The 12,600-nt window shown below is 46.3% G+C and overlaps 1 protein-coding gene across 4 annotated transcripts in view; it reads left to right on the plus strand.

Annotated features, from left to right (window-relative positions):
* The window catches only part of LOC147627983 (protein translocase subunit SecA, chloroplastic-like), a 118,589-nt gene that overhangs the window by 16,326 nt on the left and 89,663 nt on the right, over positions 1-12,600 (plus strand). For 2 of the 4 annotated variants that reach the window (XR_015268358.1, XM_086814951.1), the window contains exons 3-6: positions 11-217; positions 2,967-3,070; positions 3,167-3,346; positions 3,511-3,729. Coding sequence is in view for 3 of the 4 variants with exons in the window: in XM_086814951.1 (XP_086671077.1) it covers positions 11-217; positions 2,967-3,070; positions 3,167-3,346; positions 3,511-3,729 (710 nt within the window). In the remaining variant the exon portion in view is untranslated. The remainder of the gene's footprint in view (positions 1-10; positions 218-2,966; positions 3,071-3,166; positions 3,347-3,510; positions 3,730-12,600) is intronic. The other 2 variants (XM_086814952.1, XM_086814953.1) reach the window with 2 other exon arrangements.

The following is a 12,600-nucleotide window of genomic DNA, read 5'->3' on the forward strand; positions in this document are numbered from 1 at the left end:
CATTTGGCAGGTGGCATGGTCCTTCACAAGGGACAGATTGCAGAGATGAAAACAGGTGAAGGTAAAACTTTGGTTGCAGTGCTTCCAGCGTACTTGAATGCATTGGTGGGCCGTGGCGTGCATGTGGTTACTGTCAATGATTACTTGGCACGGCGGGATTGTGAATGGGTTGGCCAAGTGCATCGCTTTCTTGGGCTAAGAGTAGGCCTTATCCAGCGTAAGAAGCATTCTGTGGCTGTATTCAACATTTTAAGGACTCTTTAGGCATTTTTTAAATGTACTATTGCATGTGGAGCAAGGGTTGTTTGTTATTAGCCTTTTGGCTCCATTGGTATATCTTTTTGCTGTTTCAGCAGATATGCCATTTTCTTATAAAGTCTTTGTCTAGGTTGCGGCCAGCTGTTTTTATGCTAATACTTTCTATTATAAGCACCTATGTGTGTATGTGAGTTATGTAGTGCTAGCTTTCATGATGGCTTAGTGTTCCATGCACTGTGGAAGCTTAAGAGGCATGTGACAAAGTCTTCCAGCTCATTACTTTTATTTACTAAGAAGATAAGGGTGTGTGAGAGAGAAAGAGAGAAAGAAAAGAACATTAACATCTACGAAAGACCCCAAGAGTCTATCAGACCAAAAGTGATATAATGGTACCATGGATATACCGAACCATGGAAAACTGCATATTGGGTTGTGCTAGAGGGCTTTTCTTGTGCATGGATACATATAGCACGTGGTGTAACCAACATGGTTTTGAGAGAGCTATTTGCGGGTTGTATGATGGGTGGTAGAGTGCATAGGTCTATGCATGGGGAGTATGAAAGTTGGCATCTCTTACCAGGGATCAATTGGTAGATTCAGTAATTCATGATCGTACAAGTGTGTACTCCAGGTACTGTACACAAAGATAAGTGTGAACAGGAGGCACTGGCAACTTTGTAGCATAGGGTCAGCCAGTGACTACTGGCAAGCACTGGTACAGATAGTTTGGCTTGAGGGTCTTTATTACTATATAAGTGATTTTGTGCTCACTTATGGGGATTATGAGGTATCCATGTGGAGAGGGAGGTCTCCAAGGCGTGCAGGACCTCAAGGCAAGAGTAGCTGCAGACTGGCAGGTGGTCTGGTGGTTTGAGATGCTAGGGCGGCTGTCGGGGCTGGCTGACTCATGCCAATATGACCTCAGGCTCGCGGGTGGTTCTAGAAGGGAGCCTATGGCTGGGAGGAGAGTCGATAGCCACAATCTAATGTGGTCAGCAATCCAGATTCGATGCGGGTTATTTCTAGCCCTTTTAGGGTTTCTAGGTATGTGGTCCTAACAATTGATGGCTGAAGATGATGCTGAGGATACCTTGGTGGTGCTGAGAGCCTACAGTTGCTGCTAACTAGGAGATATTGATGGTCCTGACTCCGGCCTACACTGGGCCTTCTCTGTTCTGAAGTAGTCCTTCGCGGCACATCGAGCCTCTTTGGCTTTGAGTAACTGCCAATCCCGGTCAGCCTCAGATCATAGTCTCATGCACTTGTTCATGTGCATTGTTTGCATCAGCATAGAGGTGCTCACAAACTCTTCACTGGGGTTGGTGTTGGTGTTGATTTCTGTGTCATGCGAAAATCCTTTGGTGAACTTGGGACTCTCTTTTTTATAACTGTTAGTGGGAGGCTCTGTGGATTTCCTGGAGCGCAAGGAAACCATCCACTATAGATTTTTTTTCTTGTACTGGACTTCATAGTGTGAGACTATGATCCCGGTCAGCCTCGGATCATAGTCTCATGCGCTTGTTCATCTGCATCGTTTGCATCAGCATAGAGGTGCTCACAAACTCCTCACTGGGGTTGGTGTTGGTGTCGATTTCCTTGTGTCATGCGAAAATCCTTTGGTGAGCTTGGGACTCTCTTATTTATAACTGTTAGTGGGAGGCTATATGGATTTCCCGGAGCGCAAGGAAACCATCCACTATAGATTTTTTTTTTCTTGTACGGGACTTCGTAGTGCCTCAAGAAAACATTAGCTTTGATGCCACTCCTACGTGCACTGTGGAGGCTTGAGCAGTAAGGCATGTGATGACGTCTCTCAGTGCAATAAGACAGCGTGTGCACCGACACAATATTGGGCTCCAATCACCCACTAAGGGCCTCCAGCCCACACCATTCATTGTATTTGCTTTATTTTCAAAATTGAAATGAGTACAATGATTAGAGCATAGAGCATGACCTTTCCTAAATGTAGAGGCTGACCCATGATGCGTTGCTTTCTTCTCTGCTGAACCGTGAATTCCTGGCTTAATACAAGGCGGGACTTGCACACTTGAGCAGGATCTGTGCACGAGCAGGTTGCCTTCTGACCTGTGGAGATCCGAAGACTAACACAGGGCTGAACAACGATGATTTGAGTATACTTTGCTTTGAAACTGAAGAATGAGTACAATATTTAGAAGCTGACCTGTTGTAAATGAGTAGCTGATCTATGATGTGTAGATCACCTTTTCTCTGCTGAACTGAGGGTGGGCTAAATTGGATGCGGAACCTGTACACCTGAGCAGGATTTGTGCGCAAGTAGGCTGCCTTCTGAATTTTGGAGATCCGGAAGACTAATGGATGACTGAACAACAGTGAACCGAGCTAGGTTGATTGCAAACATAAGCTCCTGAATGGTGGAGGGAATGATTTGCGTTGTTAACTGGGTGCTCTTGTTGTGCACTGAATGCTTGGTGCTAGGCGCTTGCTTGATGAACTGGGGACAGGAGGCTTTATGCCCTTGCATGCTGGTTGGCCTGCCTGACCAGATGCTGCTCAACCTGTCCAGGCTTGTCTACACGCCCCGTGTACCGTCACTTTGCATAATAAGTTGCCTGGAAAATTGTCCACTTGCTGCCACTCAAGTGCAGCTGGTGAATGTAAAATAATCTCGCATGCACAAACATTCTGCTTATCAAATCATTTTTCTTATAGTTGGGTTGCTTTTGCAGAGGGCATGACCAGCGAACAAAGGAGGGATAATTATATGTGCGATGTAACCTATGTCACCAACAGCGAACTTGGATTTGACTATCTGCGAGACAGTTTAGCTTCGGCGAGTGTTATATGTTTGAAAGGGAGCCTCTCAAGTCTTGCGATCCAGGCCTGTTGCTAGCTCTAGGATCTAACTAGATCTTTGTATGTGGTGCAGAGTGTGAGTGATCTTGTCTTGAGAGGGTTCAACTACTGCATCATTGATGAGGTTGACTCCATATTGATAGATGAAGCTCGAACTCCGCTTATTATCTCAGGCCCTGCAGAGAAGCCCAGCGAACGCTACTATAAAGCTGCCAAAATTGCTGCAGCTTTTGTACGGGATATCCACTACACTGTGAGGTCTATCTTCCTTTTCATAGATTCATGGATCTAGTAGCATTGCTGAGGCTCAGTGAACAAGAAAAACAGTGAAAAGATTGATGGTCCTTAACTTTTGGCTTATGGCTATCATGGCCTAAATGTTTGAACAACTCCTTATGGCAGTTGGAATGATGACAGGTGGATGAGAAGCAGAAATCGATTTTATTAACAGAGCAAGGTTATGAGGATGCGGAAGAGATCTTGAGTGTGAAGGATCTTTATGATCCACGAGAACAGTGGGCGTCTTATCTCATAAATGCTATTAAGGCAAAGGAATTGTTTCTAAGGGATGTGAGTTACATTGTGCGAAATAAAGAAGTGGTGATTGTGGATGAGTTCACGGGGAGAGTTATGCAGGTACCTTAGATTTACAGTCTCATGTTTTTTTTTCTCTTTTATCTTGCTCTTTATATTTAAGCAATAAACAGGGCCTTTAGCATCTTTTTGGTTTCAAGTTATCAATGACCTAGCTATACCCACTTAAATTCTAGGGCCTGCATGGACAGCAGACCTTCCCACCCGACATTTAATCGCTTGGTTGATACTGCTCAAGTTTCTTTAGCAACGTCCATGCCAATCACAGGTTTGGAAGTGTTGCTTGTCAAGCCTGAAAACAAAAGCTTGTGGTTTTCTAATACTGTTGAACCACGTCTCTTAAGATCATGTCAACTTGATCCACGCGCACTCTCTTTTCAATTAAATAGTTACAAGACGACCTTGTTGTTGTTGAGATATCGAGCTCAACTAGTGTTACGACAAACATTGATGACCCGCCTTGGTGATAGCTTCCACTCTTATGTCATTGGCGTGGTTGGTAAGATTATGGTTGATATGCCGCCAGTGGGGATGATAGCTACTTTGGAGTATTAGAGTTATGGCATAGTTATAACACCAACTCATATCGTCGGGTTCACATTATAGACCGATCATTTTGTATGTTGTTGTAAGAGAGTACTTTCTCTTTATGTATGTACTCTTATCTTTTAGATATAGAAGAGAAGAAGATAGAAGAAAATTCAGCCATCCATCTCCCTCTTGTGTCTTGCACTCTCTTGTTTGTGTGTGTTTTCCTTGTAAGGAACTCAAGCTCTCCCTCTCCCCCGCATTCTCTTTATGGTATCAGAGCTCCAGTTCATGTGAGAGCTAAGGAGGCAAGAACAAGCAAACAAGGAAGCCATACACGGGTAAGAGCATGATCATCTCTTTCCCTTCTTGGTTTAGATACAACACCCCTTCTTGGTTTAGATACAACACCCCTCGGTAGCTCTGGGAGCTACACATCTCCGATTGAGGAGTTGTCTTCGTACGCTTGGAGATGTCTGTGTGGTATATAGTACTTTATATTGAAGTTTTGCGGCTAGAATTACGTTTCGGGCGTTTCGGTCTACGTTACGTCACTGCAAGGTATTTTCGACAGTTTCAAGTTCTGGTGGAGAACTATCTCTGTTCGAAATCTGGTTATTGCAGTGCAATAGTGCATTTTGGGAGTGCAGACAGTGTTTGCACATATATTGTTGATATTGGTTGTATGTACATGTACTTTGGTCAAATCTAATGAACTACGGATTGTGCTGAAGTACTGCTGCTGCAGCAGACATAGAAGATACTACTGTGTTACAGGTTGTATATAGAAATTATCTATTTGCATATTTTTGATTGTTGTAGGAAAACATGTCTGACGGAATCAATCAGATTGTCAGTGAAAAGTTGGACAAGAACAACTTTCATATCATCTGGAAATTCAGAATAACCAATTTCCGGATGGGTAAAGGATTTTGGGACTATGTGGAAGGAGATAATGAAGAGTCTCCAGAGTTGTCTGAAGAGAATGTCACTCTAGCAGATATAAAGGCATTCAAGGATTGAAATTAGGATGCAAGGAAAGTCATGTATTGGCTTTCAATAGAGTCACAGACACAATGATAGGATATATACAAGATGCCAACACTCCAGCAATTTACAGAACCTGGTGTGCAAATGTTCCAAACTAATACAAAGGCAAGGAAACTGCATCTAAAACAAGAGCTGCATTCAATGGATTGTTGGGGTAAAGGCATTATGCCCACCCTTATAGTGTGTACAAGCCCATAAGTTATAGTACATAGTACACTTAGTACTTTTAATGTACTAAGTGCACTATGTGTACTAGTGCAATATACATGTGTGATAGGGGAGTCACACACTCATATCATGAGTTGACTTATCCCCACAACTCTCTCTCTCTCTCTTTGCCCCGCCTCTCCCATTTTCGCTCGCCTGTCTGCCTCTCCCATTTCGCTTACCTGCCTTCGCCATCTCTCTCTCTCTCTCTCTCTCTCCCATTTCGCTCGCCTGCTCTCTCTCTCTCTCTCTCCCATTTCGCTCGCCTGTCTGCCTCTCCCATTTCGCCTGCCTGCCTTCGCCATCTCTCTCTCTCTCCCACGCTTTATCTCTCTTCGCTGCCTGCTCTGCGCCCAGCCTTCCTCACTGTTCCGCCTCCCTGCCTGCCCCCGTTTCCCACCCATTTCGCCTCTCTGCCCCGCCTCTCCCATTTCGCTCGCCTGTCTGCCTCTCCCATTTCGCCTGCCTGCCTTCGCCATCTCTCTCTCTCTCCCACGCTTTATCTCTCTTCGCTGCCTGCTCTGCGCCCAGTCTTCCTCACTGTTCCGCCTCCTTGTTCCCACCCACCCTTGCTCAGGCCCCCAAGGCAGCAACATAATTCTCTCCCCCCCCTCCCTGTTGCTGCTGTTTCGTGCTGCTGCCATGGATTAATTTTCAGTCCATTGGCTGTGGGAAGTTCTGCAAAAAGTCATGGCCAAGACCGGGTTTAAAGAGGAGCTCGTGAAGGTGGAGGACAAGCTCGGCACAATTATCAAAGAAAACAAGAAGATGGTCGACTCTTCTGTTACCGCAATCATAAACCGCCTCTCCAAACTCGAGAAGGGATTTGACAAAATCCAAGAGCTCGAAGAGAGATCTTCCAAGCAAGAGGCTGAGATTTCAGCCTTAAAGGAGGAACTAGTGGAGGCCAAACTGCATGCTAAAAGTCAAGCGGCTGAAATCTCAGCCCTCAAAAAGGAGTTGGAAGCCACTTCAAAAAGCAAGCTTGAGGATGGAGAATTTCAGCCCTCCTTGATTGAAGAGCTGAATACCATCAAGGAACAAATGAGGATGATTCGAGAGGAGGAGGAGCAACATAAAGAGAAGACATCTTCATGGGTGGAGGTGATCACAAAGACACAAAAGAAGATGGACGAGGCCGAGAAATGGATCGAGGTCGCCAAGAAAGGGAAAGGTAAAGAATCGCCACCCATCCCCACTCCCACCATCATCAACATGACCCTTGAAGAGGAGCAAAGGAGGAAGACCCGGGCCTTACATGTACGAGTGTCCGGTCTAAAAGACCGTGATGATGCGGAAGGGGAAACCAAGCAGCTCTTCTCTATGATGGGCATTGAAGCCACGCACACAAAGGCATGGAGAGTGGGAAAGAAGAGGGAAGGTAGTGGCGAATCTTCTTCTAAGGAGAGAGCACTTATCATTCGTTTCCCCTCCATGGAAGCGAAGAAGGACTTCTTGAAGAGACGTCCTACACTCAAGCAAACGGGAATATTTCTTGGAGATGACCTCACACTCTCGCAACTTGCCCACATGAAAGAAGTTATGCCCGAGATAAGGGCAGCCCGAGAGAAAGGGAAAGTGGCCTTCTATAGAGATGGTAGAGTGGTGATTATGGAGAGGCGCTCTTCATGACGGCGCGAGACCTATGGGACTACACTCAAAGTTGCTACTTGGAATTGTAATGGATCTCTACGCCTTGATGTAGGGGCTTTTGAGGATAGTTTCACTGGGAGGGACATCATCTTCTACTGTGAGACGCATCAGGCTCTTGGACAGTCCATGCCACATGTTAGTGGATACCGATGGGAGACAGCTTGTAGACAGGAGACTCGTTCAGAGCATAGAGGACGGGGCTCAGGAGGAGTGGCAGTATTGTTTAGAGAGGAGCTACAGCCACTGATACATATAGTCCGCAGAGATGAGCAGGCTAGGTACATGTGGGTTAGACTGAGAGCAGAGACCGGCAGATATCTCTACATTGCTATATGCTATTTTGCTCCTAGTACATCAGTGTATGCATCACCTAGCGGGCAGTCTCCCTTTTCTATTTTGGATGATGACATTTGGGAGTTCTCCAGGGATGGTGACATCATTCTCTTGGGGGACTTCAATGCCAGGACCGCCCATAGCCAGATAGTATTTTATGATACCTCAGAGGAGATGTTGAGGGAGCTTGATGTTAGGGATATGGGCCTATCTAGACTCTCACAGGATGAGGAACATACAGTGTATGGGCGGTATTTGATAGACATGGGGACTGCACATGGATTGGCCATCCTGAATGGCCTACAGAGATGCCCGACATTGGGCGGTTTCACTAGCTTTCCACATCGGCATGGTGCTAGTACAGTGGACTATGTTATGGCTCAGCCCAGTCTCATTTCCTCTTTTCAGGATTTTATGGTAGGCACTAGGCCGGTTGGAATAGCAGTGGATCATGCTATCTTGTCCTTCACTCTCACATTTCAGTTCAGCACCGCTCCATTGGGACAGGTCTCCACACACACTCGTTATACCTTTACGAGAGAGACTGACACCGTATACACGGATGAGATATACAGACGCCTATGTGCCGAGGAGCCGGGACGGCCATTAGATGAGCTCACTCAGATATTGATAGAGACGCTTCATGCTGCAGCATCAGAGGCATATCCCCATAGTCAGCCTACACAGAGACGATCTGGGAACATGCCCCAGAACAGTTGGTATGATGAGGAGTGCAGAGAGATGAGGATCAGATTACAGAGAGAGGTGCTCATGGGTGTTACCACTCACAGACAGTCATGGATTACCTTCCGACACCTAGTGCGACGGAAGAAGAGGGCTTATCTTGCTCAGTTAGAGAGGGATTTGTACCAGTTGTTTATGAGTCAGGACTCAGGCGAGGCATGGAGACTATTCCATGAGCATTCACCATCACCAGCCATTACCTCCACAGAGATTTGGGGCGAGTATGCAGCATCCCTGTACATAGCACCAGGACAGCCGCCCCTGCCAGACCCATCGGAGCCATGCCCAGAGACGCGTGCTTTCTTTACTGCTGAGATGGTAAGGAAAGCTATTGACAGGATGAGGACTGGGAGAGCATATGATCATGATGGTTTGGTAGCAGAGCACTTTATTCATGCCAGAGATATGCTTGCAGAGCTTATTGCTATGATGTTTAACCGAGCCATGTGTGAGGGTTTTCCTGAGACTTGGAATATGTCCACGATTGTGCCTATCTTCAAGTCAGGGGATCCTATGCTTCCTGGGAATTATCGTACCATCATGATTAGTCACACATTGGCTAGATTATATGCATCTGTTCTTGAGCAGGAGTTGAGTAGATGGGCAGAGAGAGAGGGCATACGTGCATCAGGGCAGGCAGGGTTCAGGAGAGGTTTCTCCACTCTTGACCATATCTTGACACTCAGAGCTATTATTGAGGAAGGTAGATTATATGGCAGGAGGATTTACTGTTGCTTTGTGGATTTCCGCAAAGCTTTTGACACGGTACCGAGAGCCAGACTGATGCGCAGACTACAGGAGATGGGAGTGCCCACACGGAGCTGATTTGGGGAATCATGGCTTTATACAGGACAGTTGTGGGGCAGGTACGTACTACCCAGGGTGTATCTGAGATGGTTCACTCCACTATTGGGGTGAAACAGGGCTGCCCCCTTTCCCCCACCTTATTTGGGATGTATGTGGATGAGGTTTCGGACTATGTAGAGCGGGCGGGTGACAGAGGAGCACAGCTAGCAGGGACATGGATTCCGCTGTTATTGTATGCTGATGATATTGTGCTGATCTCAGATTCTCCAGAGGGGATGCAGCGTCATTTGGATGCATTGCACATGTTTGCAGAGGACAGTGGATTGTCTGTTAACCTTGGTAAAACCAAGGTGATGGTGTTTAACACCACAGCACAGTGGGTTAGGAGGTCAATGCCCACCTTTACATATGGTCAGGAGACAGTGGAGTATACAGATGCATATACTTACCTTGGTGTGGTTTTTAGTGGCCCACTATTTTCCTTGAGGAGAGCAGCGGAGACCAGATTGACGAGAGCTTATGCAGCATTGGGGAGACTAGAGAGGATGTGTTCGCAGGTTCAGTTTCAGGAACCTCGAACAAAGCTCTGGCTCTTTGACACTTTGGTCACTTCAGCCATGCTGTATGGAGTGGAGATATGGGGACCCTCAGTGGATCACCACAGCCGAGCTGGTAGCACTGATGGATGGAGACGTATGGAGAGGTCCTTGGTTTCTATGATTTCCCGGATGATTAGGGCCAAGGCCTCCGTACCACATGATATTATCCGTGCAGAGATGGCTGCCCCCCCATTGGTAGTAGAGGCACTCACTCGATCAGTCTCCTTTATACATAGCACTTGGGCTCTCCCTAGAGACAGATATGCTCGCTTAGCCCTGGAGTCTTCACGACAGTTGGCATCACAGGGAGACGGATCATGTTGGTATGCACAGATGACAGCTTGGTTCCAACTGCATGGCTTTAGTATGGACAGGCTACCTCCATTTCAGTACTCCCTGGATGCACCCTCCCTCTCTCTCACACGGGCAGAGATTACCAGACTTATCAGGCTAGACTTGACTCAGCTGGACACTAGGAGGACATGGATACAGCCGACACACGAGCTTGGTACGAAGATGGCTTTCTATAGAGATCATCTTCTCCAGCTCACGGAGGATGGGTTTGTGATTAGACCCAGCTACATGGATACTCATCTTTCTCATGGGGTACGGTGTGCTATTGGTCAGATGCGCACATCCTCACACCAGCTAGAGATTGAGACTGGCAGATTCAGAGGAGTACCAGCTGAGGCCAGGATTTGTCAGCTGTGCCAGATGGAGCCAGAGACAGAGTTACATTACATATGTCACTGTCCGGTATATTATGAGATACGAGGCCGTTTTCACTGCCTGTTCAGAGAGGGCTTTGGACCACTTTCTAGAGTCATGAGATACCAGGATCAGAGATGCCTCGGATTGTACTTGCTAGAGCTGCGTAGACATAGAGAGGGTCTCCTGAGAGGGAGGGGATCAGAGAGGGAGAGACACCTACAGAGGCAGATTACAGACTTCTTTCGACCAGAGATTGAGCAGTCAGGTCGGCTGGCATTGCAGCTAGCCCCAGAGTACAGCCGCACCAGAGGTACACTGATTGATCGGGCTATAGAGCTGGGGCGGTCCAGGCGCCCCAAGATGAGAGGTCCATCTCGACACTGGCGGAGACTACAACAGAGGATCAGGACCATACTAGCACGGCATGGGAGATATCCAATCAGAGTACTCACCATGGAGGACATTGAGGATATCCGCCATCGACCGATGAGAGACATCTTTGGATAGTGATGTGTATGATGCTTACCTTTGTTGCTGGAGTTTTCCTCCCACATGTTATCCATTAGGAGCTCCTGGTACCGTACTTTTCCTCATAGTTGTTTCAGTTTCAGTTAGTTGTTTAATTGTTTTTAGCTTTCCTTACACAGACATTGTATCAGATCCACCAATTGTTGTAACCTTTTTGGTCTCATAGGTCATTTTGGCCTTTTGAAGACGTTAATATATCATTTCATTTCATTTCATTTCTCCCTTGTTGTTTCTCTGTGTATGTCTCCCACATGAATACTCTAACCTAACCCTAATTCCTGATCCTCCTTTGCCTCCATATGTGAAACTCAGTGCTATGGACAGCCCACAGTCAGATAGAGACAGGGCTGATATGGCCAAGATTCCGTATGCTTGTTGAGCTTGGCAAAGCAGCAGGCAAGACATTTATGCCTTGAATCCTCAAAAATCAGCTTGCAGTCAAGGGGCTTTTGCCCAATTTCTGTTCGGGACTGTTGTATGCAGTGTACAGGACTGTAAAAGTCTGATTTTCACTCATTTGGACAGCCAGGAGAGCATTTATTGCTACTGTACCTGCTGGTACAGATTTGGCACAGCTTTGTGCAAGTTTTGGCATGGCTGTACACTGTTTTGAGTGACCAAAAGGTTCAATTTCAGCTGCTGTACTTGCCGGTACAGGTTTGGTACATCATTGGTGAGCACTTGGTACTGCTGTACAGTACTTTGGAAGGGCAACAGAGCACATTTAAGGTGCTGTCCAAAATCTGCAGCAACCAGATTTTGGTGATTTCATCACAAACAGTGGGAGAAAAGTTGCATTCTTGCTTCCGCAGTGGGAGATAAAGCTTGGGAGATACTGTGAGCACTTTGTGTGCTTTTGGTGCAGTGTTTGCACATTTTGCAGGGAGTCAGGCATTGACAGGTTGCATATTGCTATGGCAACCACAGGTGAGAGCTCTTCATTGCTTCACATCAAGAAGCTTGAAGGCTCGCATAATTATGATATTTGGCAAACCCAGTGCTACAATGTGTTGCTCCAGAAAAGCAGCACAAGCCTATCAAAGAAAGGGATGTAATGCTCGCTTCTCTTACTGCTGAAGAGTGGGAAGATATGGATGAGCTGGCAAGATCTACTATCATGTTGTCTGTGTCAGACTCATTACTTTTCAGCATTCGTGAAGAGAAGACAGCTTGGGAAATGTGGCAGAGATTGCAGGACTTGTATGCCCAACAAAGTGCCTCAAGCAAAGTGTATTGGTTGAAGAAACTCATAGGTCTTCAGATGAAGGAAGGGGCGTCTATGACAGCCCATCTAAATGAGTTTAATGGTATTGTCAGCCAGGTCATTAATCAAAAGTTGGCAATGGACGATGAGTTCAAAGCCACTTTTCTGTTATGCACTTTGCCAGAGAGTTGGGACACATTCAGGACAGCCACTAGCAATTCGCATGCTATGCTGTCATATGCAGATGTTGAGGGTGCTCTTCTTCAAGAAGAGATGAACAGGAAAAACAACTCTGTTGGAAAGTCCAATGCAATGAATGCACGTGGGAGATCCCAACAAAGGGGAAAAAGCCAAGAAAGGGGAAGGAGCAAGTCTCGCTCCAAAAAGGATTTGGAATGCCATTATTGTGGCAAGAAGGGACACATTAAAAAGCAATGCTACAAATGGAAAAATGATCAAAAGGAAAAGGGAAAAGGCAAAGACAAAGAGAAAGATGAAGCCAAAGATGTAAAGCCAAAGGGCAAAAGTGGAGTCAAGATTGAAGAAATC

This window comes from Cibotium barometz, chromosome 20, assembly GCF_041138505.1.
Source record: "Cibotium barometz isolate CiBa-2024 chromosome 20, ASM4113850v1, whole genome shotgun sequence".
NCBI lineage: Eukaryota > Viridiplantae > Streptophyta > Polypodiopsida > Cyatheales > Cibotiaceae > Cibotium > Cibotium barometz.